Here is a 20,282-nt window from a genome sequence, read left to right as displayed (position 1 = left end):
CTTTGCAGGCAAAGGTATTAACTTGAGCATAATTCTAAATATTACATTTAAAAAAAAAAAAAAGAAAGAAAGAAAAGAAGGAATATATATCAAATCTCCATTTACCTGGATCATGGTGATGTCAAATTCCCTCTTAGGAGAATTCCAGAGAGCTTCTTTCCATGCAGAAGGAAAACTCCCTCTTCTATTCATGCAATTTCTTATATAATGACCAGATATTCCACAATGGAAAATTTTGTGATTTTCTTCTATCAGGATAACTATTCTAATTTGTAAGGTTTACAAATCGACTGGACTAAAGAGAGCTATATAGTACAAAGTAAATCCAGACTCTCCAAAATCAACTTATTGCCACTTACAAACTTCAGTAATATTAAGTTCAGCAATTGTGTCATCTCAATTAGTTTATGCATTTTCGTTATGCAAACTCTTATCTACTCCCTTTGTAATAGTGGATATGGCTGCATACTACATAACAGCGCATACAGGTATAAAGGGAAGCACATGGTCTTGAAATCTTCATAGACAAACATTAACAGTAAAATGAGCTGTACTGAAGAGCTCAGTGATTATTGAGGTGGCACAATCATAGGAGTCCACCTTTGGAACAACTCAATGCAGGAAATTTCTGCCCTGCTGCAGTTGCCACAATCAAATGTAAGTGATGTTATTGTAGGAAACCCTAGGAGCAAAAACAGCACAGTCGTGATCTGGTAGGCCATATAAAATCACAGTGTGGAGGATCACCAAGTGCTGAAGCACAGTGTGAAAAAATTGCCTGTCGTTGTTGAAACACTTGCTATCGAGTTCTAAAATGCTTCCACAAGCGATGCCAGCACTACAACTGTTCATAATGCTGAAAAATATGTAAGTGCACAGCCACACACACACATAAGCCTAACATCAGCAAAGGCAATGTGAAGCATCTGGCGGTGTAGTGTAGAGCTTGCCAGCATTGGACTCTTTGGAGCAGTGGAAATGCATTCTCTGGAGTGATGAAATGCACTTCATGATCTGATAGTCCAACTGCGAAGTTTGGTAGAGGAAGTATCATAGTCTGGAAATGTTTTTCAGAGTTGAGGCTGGCACCTATGCCATGAATCATAGGTGCCATTGTTTAGATTATGCTTATCCACAATTTGCATGATAATACATTTTATTAATCATGGGTGAAGCATCTTCACATTTATTCTTAATTCTTTTACATTTGTACAAGGTCAGATGCAGCAAATTTTTATTGTGTAATGGATGATAACTGAGTATAATATACTGTAGAGATGATAAAAGAACACATATTGGTTCTGGAGGACATCTCGTGAGTACAACTGATGGAATTCCATCAGGACCAAAAGTCTTTCTGTATTCAGGTTGTTCAGTATTCTTCTGATGTCTTTCTGGTTAAAAACCACAGGAGGTATGTGATGCAATGTTCCAGTAAAGAAGTTGGAGATTTGCCTTGATCATCTAAGCAGGAGTTGGATAAGAAGAATAATATCACTAGGTGAGTTTTTCTTCAGGTGATACTGCAATATTACTGTTCAAGTGAGAAAGAGGAGAAAGCACAGATGGGCAAAAGTTGCAATCAACAATTTTTGTGAGGGACCAGAAGGCAACTACCATTGGCACTAGTGGAGAGTTTCTACCTTTAGTTCTTTCAAAATCACACTGTTAATGAACCCAAAGTTTTGTTTCAAGCCACTTATGATGAGTAGTTTTTTTTTTCTTGAGCAAGCCTGACACACAATTTGGGAAACCATGTGGCATGGAAATTTTGAACAGAGTGGAGAAGTGAAAGCCTTCATTCCAACATGGAAAATTTCTGTAACAAGATCACTACAAGTATCTGGATCTGTAGAATGGAAACAGCAGTCAGAATATAGAAAGGAGGAATAAAAGTCTTGAAGATCTTTCTGCTTCGCAACATAGTGGCCTTGTAGCATCTGCACTGATATCTCATCAGTCCTAATTGCTAAATTCTTATTCAATTTGTGCAACAGTTCTAATACCTCCTCCTCCTCCTCATACACCTGAATGTCTTCATCCACCGAAGAGGTAGCAGTGAGCTCAATGTTGCATAAACCAGGTTGAATGCTTTTAGCAAAATGGATACTCAGTTGAACAACCTCTTCTACATTGTCCCTCACACCATCTGCATTCAGTAGTTATTCTTTCATATTTGTTCTTTATTTTACTTGCAACATAATGATAGAATTCTTTGAGGTTGTCCTTAACTCACAGAGCCAATTTCTTTTCATACTCAGACTTAGCTTTCTATACAACAGTTGTGACTCTTCTGGCATGCTGCTTATAATTTTCTTAAAGAACATCATCCTTATTAATATTATTATAATACAGGTACCTCCATGGAGTCCAAAGACTCACTGTGGGAGACCCAATCTATCATACCTCTCCTTGAACCCATTAACAGAAAAAGCACTCCCAACTGATACCGACTTTGGCAACCCACTCATTCACCACTCTCCAAGCAAAAAAATTTAGTCCTCACAACCCTACTGACCACACCTTTATTCAACTTCCAGGGATGACCCCTGGTTCTGGTCCCTCTAGCCAAATGATGAAACATTTCCCCTGCATCTATCCTATAAAATCCTTTAAGTAACTTAAATGTTTCTAACATATCCCCCTCTTTTTCTCCTATCAACCAACTTCTGTAATCCACACACCTTCAATCTATCCTCATAGTGCATATTCCACAGGCCACTAACCATCTTGTTCAACTTGCATCTGAATCCTCTCTACAGTTTCCATATCCCCAAGAAACCTAGGGGAGCAGACTGGAGCACAGTAATCCAGATGTGGGTGTATCAATGCCTTATAAAGAGGAATTACAACTTCCTTATCTATATTTGTTAATGTGTTCTTCACTAGCCAAGTAATCTTATGTGCTACCTTAGCAATATGTCCTCTAAACTTTAACTCTCTGTCTACCACCACCCCTAAATCTCTAGCTTCATCTATTTCCTGGAGACATACAGTGCCATCAATGTGATAAACGGCTTGTAATCTATTCATCCCAAATTGCATAACTTTACATTTCTTGACACTAAACTGACACCCACTATCTTTTGCCCATACTGACAGCTTATTTAAATCATCCTGTAAGCTCTTCACAACAACTGAATATTTCCTTTCAGGTTATTTCCTATATCATTTATGTACAAATTAAACAGCAATGGTCCCAACACTAGTGATCTGCTTTCGCCTCAATTCTTCCCCTCCATATACCACTTTTTGATATCTGTCCAGCAGCCACCCTCTTAGCCACTAAACCAGTGTCAAATTCATCCCCATTTGTTCTAATTTGTGTAACAGTATTTCATGTGGTATTCTGTCAAATGCCTTTGCAAAATCCTGCAGTATCATGTGTAGCCATTTCCTTGAACCAACTCAGCTGTTACTCTATTATAAAAAGTTAGTAAATTACTAAGGCATGACCATCCCTTCACAAAGCCATGTTGACCCTCAGTACAGTATCATATTTTTATATACCCATTCTTGAATTTTCTTTTTTACCAATTTTTCTAATACTTTTACCACCACACCTGAGATACTGATTGGGCTATAATTTGCTCATGTAGTCATAGAACCTCCCTTTTGCCCTCTTTCCACTCCCTTGGAACTCTACCAGAGCTGAGACTTAAATTAAACAGCTTAGTCAAAGGCATTGCCAGTTCTCCTGTACATTCTTGCAAAACTCTATTGATATCCCATCTAATCCCACAGCTGTATTTACATTGAGATTCTGCAATATCATAAGGACCTCCAATTCATCCACCTCTATTCCAAACATTAGTGTCGGTCTCATAGGTAAAAGCAGTAACTTCAGTAGGAAGTTTTATGCTTGCAAAGTGGTCACTCAGTAACTCAACTATTTTATCTGCTTCCATCTCCTCATGACCATCATCACTCATTAATGTTCATCTTCCATAGTCATTCTTCCTCTTACTTGCCACATGACAAAAGAACTCTGGGATTTCCTTCAGCCTGCTCAGCTAAATTCTTCTCATAATCTGATTTTGCCTTCTTTGCCATTCTGGTATCCTTTCTTGCCTGGGCCTTGTACTGTTCATGAGTTTGCTGGTCACCTTTCTCTTTATATACCTTCCACAGCATTTTCTTCTTCTGCAGCTCATGCTTAATGATATTACTCATCCATCTAACTCCCACCAGAGGTATACAATTTAATACTACTTCCACTAGATGACCCTAAACTGTATCCCATGCACTACTAACATCCTTAACCTGCAGTGTTTTATGCCACGGTACAGATTTAAGCTTCTTCCTAAGAATCTCATAATCACCTGCCTTATAGTTTCACAAAACCCCTTCTCGATAGAATATTCCTCATGTTTTATAATTTCCCAAGCTAAGACCACATGGTCACTTTCATCAATTGGAGACAATGTTGTCAAACTTGGTTATCAATAGCTCTTCTGATCCTATGATTAGGTTCAATACTCTTCCATTCCTAGTCTCCTCCATCACATACTGCCTTGAGTAATTATCTTTCCACAGGTGTATGAAGACATTCATTCCAGTCTATATCTCCATAGTTAAAGTCCCCCATTGACCTGTACTCATTGTACTAATTTGGCAATGCAAATGTCTTCCAGTACTGTTGATAGAGATAGAGAAGACTATCTTCCATGAAAATACTAAACCCTTCACATTCAATCCTTGTAGCCATAGCCAAGTTAGCCGGTCTTGGGAGTGGACACATTTTTTCCCCCCTAGTTTATCTGGGGTTTTTTCATCCCGCAAGCAGGCAAACCGGCCCCCGTGAACACACAGGTTACAGTCAAAATACTTAATCCCTCATTAGGAGGGCTCAACCAGTCCTAAGGGCAATCGAGGATAGGGCAGAACCTCACACGAATAAAAAAAAACTGCATCATCTGCTGTTAGCCAAGTCTCACTAATACCTATAACTTTTGGTGAGGTTGCACTAATCAAAGCCAAAAACTCGTTACACTTATTCCTGATACTTCTAGCATTAGTATATAAAAATGGCAACATTCCTTTATTTCCCAACCAACCTTTTCGATAATTTTGCTTGAGAGAGATTAGATTCCTCACTTGGTCATTCTCATACTCACTTGTTTCATGGTCGCCTTCACACAAACTCGCTTGCTTCCACCCTAATAGCTTAGGTTTTCCTGAATTTGTATGTCAGCATGCTCAGAGAACAAAGCTCTATCCATACATTCAACTCCAATTGTACAAATCCTTCTTTCCATCAAAAGAGACCTGTGGTCTCTTTGATGGATCTAAAAATTCTACATCATTTCTTTCGCACAATCTATGTATAGACTCATTGGCTATCAGTGCCCACCTCCTCCTCCTCAATTCACCTCTATCATAGCTTGGTAGGAGACTTACAATCTTCACCTCGCTCTTTAGTTTTGCCTCTTCTAACAACTCCTTTACATTCTCCCTCATAGAATACTTCTTGCCACTCAAAACATTGGTACCAACCAAGACAATCATTTCCTTCAACTTACTTTTAAGCATCCAGATTGCATGGCTAATATCGTGAATTTTTGCACCCAGGAAACATGATTTTGAAATACTTTCATTAAGTAGTCCCCTGATTATTGAGTCTCCATACATAATTTTCTCCTTTACTTGTTTTTCTTGTTTGTTTGGTCGGTCTTTGTTATTCTTTTGGACCACCTGCTTCTTTCTTTTTTCAACCCTGCTTAACTCTTGCTGCTTCTGCAGTTTTCCAATTTCGTACTTTTTCCTATGAAGGATGACATTTAAACACACTATTTCCTTATTGATATCCATTTCTTTCATATCTATTTCACACAGCTGCATGTTCGATATTATTAATATAATTTTCCATCTTACCATTGGTATTTGTTGCATCCAGACACTCATTTTCAAAACACTTAATATATACTCTCTCTCCAGTTCCAACTTCCTTCTACATATTCTTTAATTTTCTCGATGCATACATTTCGCATACACTGCACTGAATAATATCCCACACATTCAAATTGCCGGACAATGCGGTCTTTCCCGCCACTGTTCGTCGTGTTGGCACCATGCCGAAAATATTACAATAAAAATGCTATATATATATTAATACTCAAACTATGAAAGTGTACACTAATACACTGTAATACTCTAATTTTCTGATGAAAAAACACAACAAAAGAGAAAATAATCGCCAATTTCACACAAGCGCTAAATTACTCAACCACGCTAAGATTACACATCCATTTCACTCTAACCCAATTTATTCTAGAACTCTTAGTACACATTCTGATATTGCATCATTTAAGTATTTTTTAAATGCTTGCCATGCAGTGTTGATATTCTTCCCATCCAGCAACCGATACCACTGTACTGAATCCAGTATACTCCAGTGCTTCCCAAACTATGGGCCATGGCCTCCCTTGGGGGCAGTAGGTTTTGTTGAGGAGGCCATGAAATAATGAAAACAAATTTAAAATCTTTTAAGACTAAGTAGATTTTTTTTTATCTTAAAAGAAACATATTTAATTTTTATTATTTATTATTTCTTTTTTATATTTTAATGGAAAAAAATCACATATTGGTGTTGTTTCACAAATTTTGCTTCCTGTGTATTTCAGCACTTAATGAATATTAGTAAATATATGCTTATTGATATAAATTTCATTTCAAAGAAGAAATCTAAGAATTGCAGATTCAAATATTTCAACTGATTTTGGTGTAGCAGTATTGAAACAGATCCATCACATTAAATCATTATTAAACTTTTTTTATGTTTTTAATTCTATCAAACTTTATCAGATTCTTTATCACTATCAAACAATCCACCAAGTCTGTAACAACACCACACTATGTATTTGATCTTGTTAGATTCCACCTCACACCAGATGTCTTCAAACTCACTGCCACACAAAAATCTGTTACTAGTATTAAAACCATAGGTCTCAACACTAACTGGATTCAAGTTATCTGATATCATTGGCAGCATGTCTCCTATCCTGTCTATCCTTCCTCTTCTTCTTTAACCTTCTGGTTCTGTCCACTGCTGGACGAAGGTCTCCCCCATGATTTTCCATATCACTCAGTTTTCTGCCTCTCCCATCCATCTTACTCTTTCAATTTGTTCCAGTTCATCCCTCCACCTTCTTCTCAGTCTTCCTCTCTGTCTTGCTCCATTCATTGGTCTCTACTCTGTTGTTTTTCTAGTCCATCCCCTGTCACTGCATCTGGCAATATGGCCAGCCCATCTCCACTTAGCCTGTTTAATGTATTTTACAATATCCATGACACCTATTTGAGATCTTATCCAGGTATTTGTCTTCCTATCTCTCAATGTTATTTTTAGCATACTTCTCTCCTTTTCGATGTGTTGTTCTCAGCTTTTTGTTTAGGGCTTCTGTTAAAGTTCATGTTTCTCCTCAGTATGTTAAGACAGGAAGTATGCACTGGTCGAAAGCTTTCCTTTTTAGACTCGTAGGAATGTCACTTCTGAATGTCTTTCATTTTCCCCATACGCCATCCATCCAAGGTGAATTCTTCATTCAATCTCTTTTCTTTGGCAATCCTCAAAGGATAACAATTGGCCCAAATATACATATGAAGTAACTTGTTCTATTTCATTGTTTTCAACTTTGACAGTTCTATGGTTCATATATTTATTCATCATTATTTTTATTTTTCTCTATTTATTTTTAATCCAATTACTCTGGAGGCTTCATTTAGCTGATTTAGCCTTTCTTCCAGATCTTCAAGATTGTCTGCTATTAGGATAATATCTGCAAATTTCAGATGATGCAGCCTTTCTCCATTTATGTTTATTCCTTTTGTTTCCCAATCAAGGCTTCTAAAGACTTCCTCTAGAGCAGCTGTAAATAATTTGGGAGATATGGTGTGGCCTTGCCAAATGCCTTTTTGTATAGGGAACTTTTCACTGATTTTATATAATTTAATTACAGAATTTGCATTATTGTAAATATGTTTTAGTGTTTCAATATATGGTTTCTCAGTTCCCTGGGTTTCAAGCACTTTTAGTGTTGCAGATGTTTTAACTGAATCAAATGCTTTTTCGTAGTCTTTATAGGCCAGACATAAGGGTTTATTGTATTCAATTGACTTTTCAATGAACTGTCTTAATGTGTGAATATGGTCCAAAAAAAGTATTGTAATTCTTTCTAAATCCAGCTTGTTCACAGGATTGCATTCCCTCTAGTTTAGATTTTATTCTATTATTTATAATTTTTGTGAAGACTTTATATATGGTGGGGAGTAGGCTTATGGGTCTGTAGTTTTTAATTTCTTCCTTATTGCCTTTTTTAAAATCAATATTAGAAGAGAATTGTTCCAATTTTTTGGAATTTTTCTCTGTTTTATACATTTATTAAAGAGTTTAGTCAGCTGTTTGATAACAGGGCTTCCTCCCAGTTTTAAGAAGTCTACCATAATGCCATCTTCTCCTGGGGCAATTCCATTCTTCATTTCCTGCAGTGCCATTTCCACTTCACCTTGTAAGATCTCAGGGGCACCATATTCTTCCTCACTCGAGTTATCCATAGATGATTCTTGGTGTAAATCTAGGTCTTTGTCTTCACCGAGTTCAGTATAAAATTCCTGAATTCCTTTGATTATTGCATCTCAATTTTTTAAGTTCACCATTTTTTCCTCTTATTTCCCTTGTTTCAACTGATAATGTTCAGCTTAGGACCTTAATATTACTATTTTTCTATTGTTTCTTTAATTTTCCTAGTATTGTACGATTTAATTTCATGTTTCATCCTTTTACATATAGTTTTACAAATTTATGCATATTCTATTTTATTGGTGTTATTCAAATCTCTTTTCATATCTCTTCTTTTCTTCATCAGATGTAAGGTTTCCTGTCTTAGGTTTTCCTCTCTTTGATGCCTTTTTACATGCACAATTCAAGATAGATTTTGTTAACACTTCATTAGAATCATCGATGGTAGTAACTGTGTTTATCTTTTTTAGTTCATTTTTGAGTGATTCTCTATAACAGCTTTTATTGTGGTAGAAGTTTTGTAGATTTACTAAATTGGACTTTTTTCTTATGAGCTTATTTTGTTCCCATTTTTTGTTGACAAAAAACTATATTCTTTACATTCGATACCAGTTAATATGTCTGATTCTGATAGCCATATCTTACTGATGCCTATAATCTGAGCTCTCAACACACTGACCAAGGCAAAAACTACCTATCTGTTTCTGATACTCCTAACATTTGTGTACAGGCATAAGTTATCTACACGTTCTTTTGTATACTCTTGTCTGTAGTCTGCGTGACAGCTGGACAACTTGCAGATCTCCGATCTTCTCTCGTGCCTTATATATACAGAAATCTTTGCACACATTTGATGGGTCCAAACTAGATGAACACAAAATCAAAATTATCCTCTACACGTAATCATTTCCATGATAATCAATGATATTAACCATTCCTGATAATATTAACACGGTTGCATAACATTGTCACTCTTACACACAGATTTTCACCATTCCTCCCATTATAATTTACTTTCCCAGACTATATGTCAGGTTTTATACCAATCATTAGTTTTTCAAGACCCCAGATACCAATCACATCCAAGTGTAGGCCATCCCTCTTATACAAATCCAATCTTCTCTGAAACTCACCCACATCCAAAAACTCACATCCATTCCTTCTGCATAGCATATGCAATGAATTTTATCATTATAGCCTTTCTTCTTAATTCATAATACAATAGGACCCCCATATCTGCAGTCAACCCCGGTCTGAAGATATTAACATACGAAAGGTCAACTTACGAAACTTTCATAGTCTCTACAAACATTCGGCTTTGAAATAATGTTGGATCTAATATCCACTTTTTCTTATGTAATTTTACATCGCAGAAATGAAACCATATGGCTCTTTCTTTTAGTAATAGACAGTTTGGCTGATCGCAGAGATTGTCCAACACAAGGGCAACTCATTGCAAAGGTGGAGAAAGCTACACCCATCTGAGATTGCTAAGATTCCATTCACTTTCAGATAACTTTATTACAGTATGCTGTTATAATTGTTCTGTTTTATTATTAGTTATTGTTGTTAATCTATTACTGTGCATAATTTATAAATTAAACTTTGTCATAGGTATTTATGTATAGGAAAAAACAGTATATATAGGTTCGCTACTATCGGTGGTTTCAGGTATCCATGGAAGACGATGGAACCAAACCCCACGGATGGGTGGGGGGGGGGGGGCACTACTGTACTTATCTTTTTCACTTTCGTACTCTTCATTAAGATATTAAATTCTTTACAATTATGATCTCATTTACTTTTCTTTTCTGTTTTTGAATTGCATGCACTATATTTCTAATTTTTACTACAGGAAAATTTAATGTTGTAGCTTGCTCATCAAACAAAAGCTAACTCTCGATTTTTAGTAATTATCATCATAGAAGGCATTGTGATTGCAGAATTTCTTTGTTATGCACATTTAACCTTTCCAAATTAAGTATCAAAACTTAATAATCTGTTTGAATTTAAATACTTGTACAGCTTATATTCTTTTATTTCCTCCTTTGCTAAAGTATACATCTATAAGTTTTTTCATTCATATTTAAATAACCATTGAATTACTTATTTTCTCCCAGAATCATATAAGTATATACATATATTTATATATCTGATTTAAATGTATGTGTGTGTGAACACACACAAAATTTTCAACAATGATACATATCATCTGGTAGTAAAAAATAATTCTGATGGTGTAAAAAATACAATTTGTGCTGCAAGTATTATTTATGTCATCAGAATTTTATATAGCTGTATAACTGAGAGGAGACCTCCACATAGCCTTTAAAGGAATGCGGAGAACCGACTAGGGCTTCTGACCTAATGTCCAATCCTCACCTTCTCGTGGTGCACCCTGTTGGGTATCTACTTGGATACTGAATGAACAAGGATGGGCTGGCAATTTGGGATTTAGCCGACCAAATTGTATTCTTACTGGTTAAACCAAAATAAAAAATGATGGTACAACATGATAAAATTTCATGCCGGCTGGGGCATTGCCCAGTTAAACAAGGCCCCATTGTTTTCGCCAGGAAACCAGGGCGAACAGCGAAAAGTCAGCTACTGGAACAAATCCCAACTCAACATCACCAGAGTTAAAGATCGGTAGTACTATCAACGTAAGAAGCCTGAATGGCAAAGAAATGGAACTAGCTGAGGAATTAGATAAGTACCAGATCAGCATAATAGGGGTGACTGAAACAAAAAAAGACCAAAACTGGTGAGATCTTTCTGAGCAATAAATACAAAATGTTATATTCAGGCAATGACAATCAAGGAAAAGAAGGAGTAGCCATAGTATTCAACACAAAATACGAGGCTAATCTTCTTGAATGGCAGTCGGTCTCAAGTAGAGTAATGTGGGCAAATATGAGAATGGGTAACTGGACAATGAGACTTATTTGTGCCTATGGTCACACAGAAAGTTCTACTAAGGTAGAAGTGGAGGAATTTTTTGAAGCTTTAGAAAAAGCAACTGACAGCATGAAAAATGAAAAGTTGGTCCTTATTGGGGATCTAAATAGCAGAGTAAGAAATGATTGTCAGACATACAAAAATATTTTGGGAAAATTTGGAGAAAAGAGCCAAGCTAATAATAATGGCAAATATCTGTTGGATTTCTGCTCAGGACATGGACTGGTCATTACTAACGCCATGTTCCGACATAAAAATGTGCACAAATTCACATGGAGAGAAGAGGCTAGGAATAAGTAAAGTCTCATTGACTATGTTATTGTTGATAGTGATGTTTTCTCCCTGGTGCAGGACACCAGAGTGTACAGAGGATTTGAAATTGGAAGTGATCACTATTTAGTCTTGAGCAAGATAAAATTGAATTTCATTTTGAAAAGAATAACATGTAAGAAAGTTTTAAAGCGAATAAAAGTTGAGCAGCTCTCATATGTGAACTGTATACTGAAATACACAAAGATTATTGAAGAAAAAATGAAAGAGTTTGAGAACAGGAATCAAACCTTGGAGATTCAGTGGCAAACTCTGAAGAAAACCCTGATTGATTCTGCCAGAAAGGCATGTGGTGAGGTTGTCTGTAAGGATAAAAAAATCAGAACTCCCTGGTGGACACAGGAAGTTAAAGAGGCAGTGAAGGAAAAGAAAAAAAGCATATCAAAAGTCCGTGTCTAATAAGTCAGCTTGTGCTCTTAGAGAATATAGAGACAAATGCAAGAATGCTAAACACTGTGTATAACTAGCTAAACAAAAGTCATGGGAGGACTTTGGCAAGAATATAGAAAATAAATATCAAGAAGGTGGCAAAATATTCTGAAGGTTATTGAAGAAGCTTAGGAATGGAGGAAAGAGTGCTGTAAAAGGAGTTAGAGATGATAAAGGTGACATGAAAATGGGAGAAAAAGATATCCTTGAAGTACGGAGTAATTACTTTGAAAAACTTCTAAATGAAACAGGCAGTAATGACGGCATAGTGGTAAAAAAACACTGACCAGGCATGCAGTCAGGAATACATATCCATACTTGAAGTAGAAAAAGCCATCAAAGGCTTGAAATGTGGAAAGGCAGCAGGAGTAGATGATATTCGACCAGAAATGCTGAAGTATGGTGGTATAAGAGTCTTACAGTGGCTGCACTGCATAGTTCAGAAAGCCTGAACAGAGGGACGAATCCCTGATGATTGAAGTAGAGCTCTCATAGTACCCATATATAAAAAAGGGAAATAAAACTGAATGTGAGAATTACAGAGGTATTTCCCTACAGAGTGTTCCTGGCAAGATCTATGCAAGTATACTTGAGAAACGGTTGAGAAGAATTGTGGAAGAAAAGCTTGGTGAAGAACAAGCTGGATTCAGGCCAAATAGAGGCTGTCAGGATCAGATCTTCACTTTACGACAAATAGTCGAGAAAGCATGGGAATATAACAAAGATCTGTATTTAAGTTTTGTCGATTTGGAAAAGGCATATGACAAGGTGCCAAGAGAGAAGTTATTCAATACGCTGCAGTTATATGGTGTCAATGGGGCATTATATCAAGCAATACTTAGTCTTTATTTGGGTTGTAAGTCAGCAGTTAGAATTGAAGGAAGTACAGGAAGATGGTTTAATGTTAAATCTGGTGTGAGACAAGGATGTACATTATCCTCTCTGTTATTCATTATCTATATGGATCACATTATGAAGGAAAGAGGTATTAAACATGATATCAAAATTGGAGATGTTAATGTCAGCTCTTTGCTTTATGCGGATGATGTTATACTTCTAAATAAATCCACTACAAGTCTGCAAGATTCTCTGACTAAATTGAATAACTGTTGTAATAGATATGGTATGAAGGTCAGCAATAAAAAGACAAAGACAATGAAAATAGGCAGAATCATTGAAAATGTCAACTGTGTTGTGAATGGAAAACCTGTGGAACAAGTAAATCATTTCAGCTACTTAGGCAGAAATTTTAGTGAAGATGGTAAATTAAATATGGTAATAGACAACAGAATCAACAAAGCTGGTATGGTAGGAAGTCAATTGAATAAATTCATATGGAATAAGAGAGAAATTAGTCTTCACACTAAATTTGCTGTATACAAGACAGTGTTCAAACAGTTTTAACTTATGGATCTGATAGCTGGGTCAGAAGTAAAACACTTGACCAAAGACTAGAGATCACAGATATGAGAGTCCTGAGAAAGATTATAGGCGTGAACAGATGACATCAATGGCAATATCATATTAAAAACGAGGATATTAGGAAAGAACTTGACATTGTCAGCATCCAGGAATGCATTAACAGAGCTAATCTCAGGTGGTATGGTCACTTAAACAGAATGGGAGAGGAAAGATTAGCAAAACAAGTGCTCTTTGCCAGGTTGGCAGGAAAACGACCCAGAGGAAGACCAAGATATAGGTGGATTGATACGGTACAAAGTGCCTTAGATGATAGAAATATAAGATCTGATAATGTTGGAGTCTTGACAAGTAACAGACTGATTTGGAGGAAAATTGTAGATAGGAAATTAATAATGATGTAATTTTTTTCATGTAGTACTATCATATCCTGTACACCCCTTGAGGGTACATAGCAGGAATTTGGTGATGATGATGATGAATTTTATATAAAATGTTCATATGGAACATCTACCACACATAAGAACTTTTGTTTCTTTACGTTTAAGCATTTGAAATGATAAACTGGAAATTAATTTGTGATTTTCCGTACAGCAAGCAAATGCAGAGTTGATCCATAAGAAAGAGTACAACTTAAGTTGCATTATTTATGCCATTTAAATTATTTCAATTGCCTCTGTAGTACAGATGGATAACATGTATCTTTGTTGAAAAGCCTTTATAAAATGGACTTTATAAAGACTCAAGAAGTATCAATTCTACTGGAACTAATTAAAGGCAAGTTTTGTGTGATGGTGGTGGCAGCAGTGAGGATTTTTTGAGGAAACTTACTATGTTTTTGTGTAAGAGGAGAAGAATAATCATAACTGAAAAACATATAATTTCTAACAGCTCATTACTTGAATAGATAGAGACATACAAGACTGCAGAAGAAGTATATCTACCTTTACAAATTATAAATATAAGATCAAACATGCACATGCACACATACATGCATGTGCACCAGAGTGTGTGTGTGTGTGTGTGTGTGTTATAATAATAATAAAAAGCATTTATGTGAGTAAGTAATTGCTATTTACCTTGTTCTGGATCGCCTGCAATAAACTTCTGTGAATGTTGCACAACAACTTTCACTCTTTCTCCTAGTACATTTATATCTGCTTCAACAAGACTATGTTTCTGCAAAAGATCTTCCACTCCCATCAAGTGTTTTCCATAGTCTTCTGAAAGTAGTCGAGCCTAGAAATATAATATTAAGCTGTAGTATTGGAAAATCATTATCATCACTGTCACTGGATGCATGAGAGATCACACAAGATAGATCACACAAGAGATCACACCTATCATACTTCTCCTTAAATTCTTTTAAGCCAATGCATTCACCCATCATTGCATGCTACATTAAAAAAATTTCTCACTCTTCTTCAACTTCTAAGAAGGCATCATGTTCCTCTACATTCTCATTCAAAATCCCCCTTTGTGTCTAAGATCTCTAATATGCCTTCTTCAACTTCTAAGAAGGCATCATGTTCCTCTACATTCTCATTCAAAATCCCCTTTGTGTCTAAGAATACACCCACTAATGTATTCTATCTTATTCCAATTTTCTCATTCAGTCATGCGACTTGCATTCTCTTAATTTATCCTCATACATAATATTATATAGTTCCAACTATGCTAATTACTAAGTAACCTCCTAACACTTCTCAAACTGAAAATTCAGAAATTAAAATTCAGAAAGTCTGAATGGTAGTATAAATGCAATGAGAAAGATGTTCTAGATATGTCCAAATCAAAGCTTTTAGGTAGCTTTAATTAGATCAGTGTTTCTCAAACTTTTCTGGCCAAGGACCCTAGTCTCCATACCCAACCCATTGAAATTGTCATATTTTGCCACTAGAGATGAGTCTTTATATACCATCCTCAGTGCAAAATTGTGGGGTTGTTGGAATTGTAAAAATAATCATAATTAAAATTCTGAATATTTTTACGAATTGTTTATGTTAAAATGTTTATTAGTTTTAGTTTCATAACACGCATTGTCAGCACTTGCGATGTGCCCGTTATTGAAATTGTTTTGTCAAAAATGATATGTAAAGAAGTTAAAAAATTGATGTACTTACCAGATTTGATATTTGTATTACTTACAGGAATTTTATTGTAATTTAAAATATTAAGTTTTGTGTTTTTATGAAGACATTCTCTCTTTTCGCTAACAGAGACAACGTGTCAGCCATTATTTATACCTAACTTCTTGCTTACCAGTTTCATGGAGTGCGCATGCTCGCGAAGTTTGATGTGTGATTGACAGCTGACAAGTTCGGTATCGAAGCAACGAGAGAATAAACAAGATAGTGTTCGGAAGGAATTTAGAACACAGGCTGGCAGATATTTAGATTAGGAGGAACTTAAGTTTTTATGTGACAGTCGGAGGATAATTAATAGTATATTCCGCAAAAAGGAATCGTGGAACTATTAAGTTTAAAGTGGAATAAGTATTGACAAATAAAAGGGAAATATTGCTATAGGCGTTTTAAAAGGAATATTAGAAGAAATGCTAATTGGAAGATTTATAGGAGATTCCGAAAAGGAAATCATAGAACTGTAAGTTTTTTTTTTCAAATTTGGAAGAGTTAAGACTGTCAATAAGCATTTAGTGAATAAAAGAAGAATTTGCTATTTACAATCTAAAGGAATGTTCGAGAAAGCTCTGATTAAGAAGTTTCATCTGTATTAAGGATGCCGGATCTGACTATTATTTCTACTGAAGAAAAGAAACAGAATTAAGTTCGGAAAAATTAATGTGTGCTACATAAGTGATGAGAAAGGATCCTGTGAAAATGAAAAATAAAGTCATATATCTTTGGAAAAGGGCCTTGACAGAGAAAGAAACTGGCTATGAACATTTTGTGATTGTGCAAACAAAGTGTTTAGTCTAGTCTTAAGTGTAAGTTTATTTTAAAAGGCCTTGGATCCAATTAAATTTGTAGTAAGTTACGTAAAGTTGTTTGAAGTGTATATATATTGTTTCTGTTTTATTAAATGTTTATTTTGTATTTTGGTCTTGAGTCAGTGATTATTTGGATTCTGAAAGAAAGAGTTAAGATCATTGCACCAATTGGAGTGAACCCTTGTGCATATAATAACATATAGGTACACTCAGAATAAAAAAGTAATTGTTAGAAACAGAGATCATCTCTATGGTAGGATTAATATTAAGATAATATCTATGAATATCCTGGAATATAAAAATCCCCACCAATTATTAACAGAATGACATACACAACCTTAATATTTTTCAATGAAAAATTAAGGGGAAGAAAATTAGGATAGAATGTCTCAGCACATTTTCTTAGCATATCATGATGACACTGTGGCGATGTTACATACCAGTATACATTCGTGTGTTGAGATATCTATGGTTAAATGAACTATGTAAAATAACTTTAATTAATAGGATTTTTAATATATCATATTCTAAACTATATCTGAAAATTTACAAACTACGATAAAAATTATATATATTTTTGTAATAAAATTCTCTCTCTCAGCCCCAGGAAAAACCACACAGCCCACTAGTGTGGGCCACAGGCCTTGTTTTGAGAAATGTTGGATTAGGCCATATCCACATATTTTCATCCTTATTATTATTGTAAAAATCGTTGAACTATAATTTCCAGTTTGCAGCAATTTTCAACTTCCTGCCTCCTCACTTTTTTTGTGTTGTTCTTGTGCCATTAACATATAATGACCCCCACCCTATATACAGTAGTAAGCCTCCAGGGATCAAAAGAGCAGGTTAAAGTGGAAATACAGGATATCATAAGACTAAATGAAGAACTTACATCATTACTAACTTCCTATCAACAATTTTCCTCCAAATCAATCTGTTACCTGTCAAGACTCCAACATTATCAGATCTTAGGTTTCAGTCTTCTAAGGCACTTTTTACTGTATCAATCCACTTATATCTTGGTCTTCCTCTGGGTCTTTTGCCTGACAACCTGGTAGAGAATACTTGGTCTGCTAATATTTCCTCTCATATTCTGTTTAAGCAACCATACCACCTGAGATTAGCTCTGACACATTCCTAGATGGTATCAATGTCAAGTTCTTTCTTAATATCCTCATTTTTAATATGATATTGTCATTCATACCATTTGTTCTGCCCCTAATCTTTCTCAGAACTCTCGTATTCATCTGCGGTTTCTAGTTTTAGGTCAAGTGTTTGATCTCTAACCCAGCTCTCGGATCCATAACTTAAAATTGGTTTGAACACTGTATTGTATTCAGCTAATTTAGTGTTTTGCCTAATTTCACTGTTATTCCATATAAATTTATTCAGTTGACTTCATACCAGCTTTATTAATTCTGTTGTCTATTTTAACTTACCATCTTCACTAAATATTGTGCCTAAGTAACTAAAATGTTTTACTTGTTCTGTAGGTTCTCCATTCACGATGCAGTTGATATTTTCAATGTTTCTACTTATTTTCGTTGTCTTTGTCTTGTTATTGCTGGTTTTCATACCAAATTTATTACAACGGTTATTCAATTCAGTCAGAGAAGTTTGCAGACTATACTGGATTTATTTAAAAGTATAACATCATCTGCATGAAATAGAGAACTGAGATTAACATCTCCAATTTTGATATCAGCTCTAATAATACATTCCTTCATAACTGATCCATATAGATAATGAATAACAGAGAGGATAATATACATCCTTCACTGACACCACATTTAATATCAAACTATCTTCCTGTACTTCCTTCAATTTTAACTGCTGACTTACAACTCAAACAGAGACTGTATTGCTTGATATAATGCGCCACTAAATCCATATAACTATAGCATTTTGAATAGCTTTACTCTTAGCACCTTGTCATATGCCATTTGCGGGTCTACAAAACTTAAATATAGATCTTTGTTATCTCTTCGATTTCTCAACTATTTGTCATAAAGTGAAAATCTGATGTTGATAGCCTCTATTTGAGCCTGAATCCGGCTTATTCTTCACCAAGTTTCCCTTCCACAATCCTTCTCAACCGTTTCTCAAGTATATACTAGTGGCCAAAATTGTGGAAACCTTTTGGAAAAAGTGTATTTCTGAAATTTGATGGCTCATAACACCACTTTTTTTTGGAATAAAATCATAAAATTATATATCAATGGAAAGATAATTTAATCAAGAATGTAATGCAACAACTTTTATGAAGGATTTTTTATTAGAACAGCAGTTATAAAGAAGAAAAGTGAAACACATAGAAAAAATGAGATATACAAAAATTCTCACAACGTGAGTTAATACTTAGTTGGGTAACCTTTAGCGTTAATTACGGCCTTACAATGCCTTCCCATGGAGTGAACCAAGTTTTTTTAGTTCTACAGCTGTTATAATGTGAAACCAAGATTGAATTATTGCTTCTATAAATTGGGTTTTATTGGTGGGTTGCGTCTGACTAATAAGTTTCTTTAGTTGGCTCCAAAGATTTTCAATTGGGTTAAGTTATGGACTATTCCCAGGCCATTCCAGCAGTGAAATATGATTATCTTGAAACCACTTTTTGCACACATCAGCAACATGACATGGAGCTGAATCTTGTTGAAATATAAATGCTTCATTATCTTGAAAAAGATCACGTGCGAAAGGCTTCAGTTTGGCATCAAGTATTTCATTTATGTATTTTTGAGCATTTATATTCCCAATAATCACGAAAATTCTGCCAACACCTTTTGATTCCATACAACTCCAGATCATAACACTAAGTGGGTGTTTCAAGGTAGGTGTAATGCAATCAGGATGCAAATCTTCTCCGATTCTTCTCCTTATATATTTTATGCCATCACTACCAAACAGGGAGATTTTGTTCTCATCACTCCAAATAACACTGTATCATTGTTCCGCTGTCCAGTTAACATGGGTTTTAGCCCAGTTTAATCTTTTCGACCTTTGTTTGAGAGATAAAAATGGCTTTTTTCATGGAATTCTAGCATTTAGACCAAATTCCTGCAGTCTGTGCCGAACAGTCCTTGCACTCAACTTCACATTGTATTGCACCATTTCATCTTGTATACACCCAGATGATTTTCTTCTGTCACGTAGGCACAGTCTCTCAATTCGTCTATCATCACTTGCTGTTGTGCACCTTTTCCTGCCTTTACCAGTCTGGTTTTGTAGTGAATGAGTCTGCTTACACCACTTCAAAAATTTAGAAATGTCACCTTTGGTTAAGTTTCCACAATTTTTCTTCTAATTTCTTCATAACTGTAGCCTTGTTCACTTAATAGTACTATTTTACATCACTTTCTCGGTGACCAGTCAACGTTTTGCGCTATTTCTTTAATTTTATTACATTTTACAAGCTCACTAAATGAAAGAACACAAAAAACCAAAACAACTTGATAGCAATCGCATCAATAGCTGAATCCTACTGTGACCTTATTGGCTCATTGCCAAAACAAGATGACACCCAATTGGATCTCTAAACACTCAAGCTCATTGTCTACATTCAAATGAAGGAAAGGTACTTCATATCAACCTAAGCAAGTTGTGCTTCTTTTTTCTGGTTACTTGGCTATAACTTTTCATAGAATCTCACAACACATTCCATTGATATATAATTTT

General features: G+C 35.3%; 1 protein-coding gene across 4 annotated transcripts in view; it reads right to left on the bottom strand.

Annotated features, from left to right (window-relative positions):
- LOC150097387 (spectrin beta chain-like) overlaps positions 1–20,282 on the bottom strand; it is a 795,721-nt gene that overhangs the window by 551,164 nt on the left and 224,275 nt on the right. For all 4 annotated transcript variants that reach the window (XM_090407783.1, XM_090407784.1, XM_090407785.1 and 1 more), the window contains exon 12: positions 14,734–14,893. In XM_090407783.1, coding sequence (XP_090263909.1) covers positions 14,734–14,893 — 160 coding nt within the window. The remainder of the gene's footprint in view (positions 1–14,733; positions 14,894–20,282) is intronic.

The sequence above is a fragment of the Typopeltis vanoorti genome, chromosome 17, assembly GCF_054136105.1.
Source record: "Typopeltis vanoorti isolate ZY-2024b chromosome 17, IOZ_Tvanoo_1.0, whole genome shotgun sequence".
Lineage (NCBI taxonomy): Eukaryota > Metazoa > Arthropoda > Arachnida > Uropygi > Thelyphonidae > Typopeltis > Typopeltis vanoorti.
The sequence above is the reverse complement of the archived record's forward strand: the minus strand, read 5'-3'. Positions and strand labels throughout refer to the sequence as shown.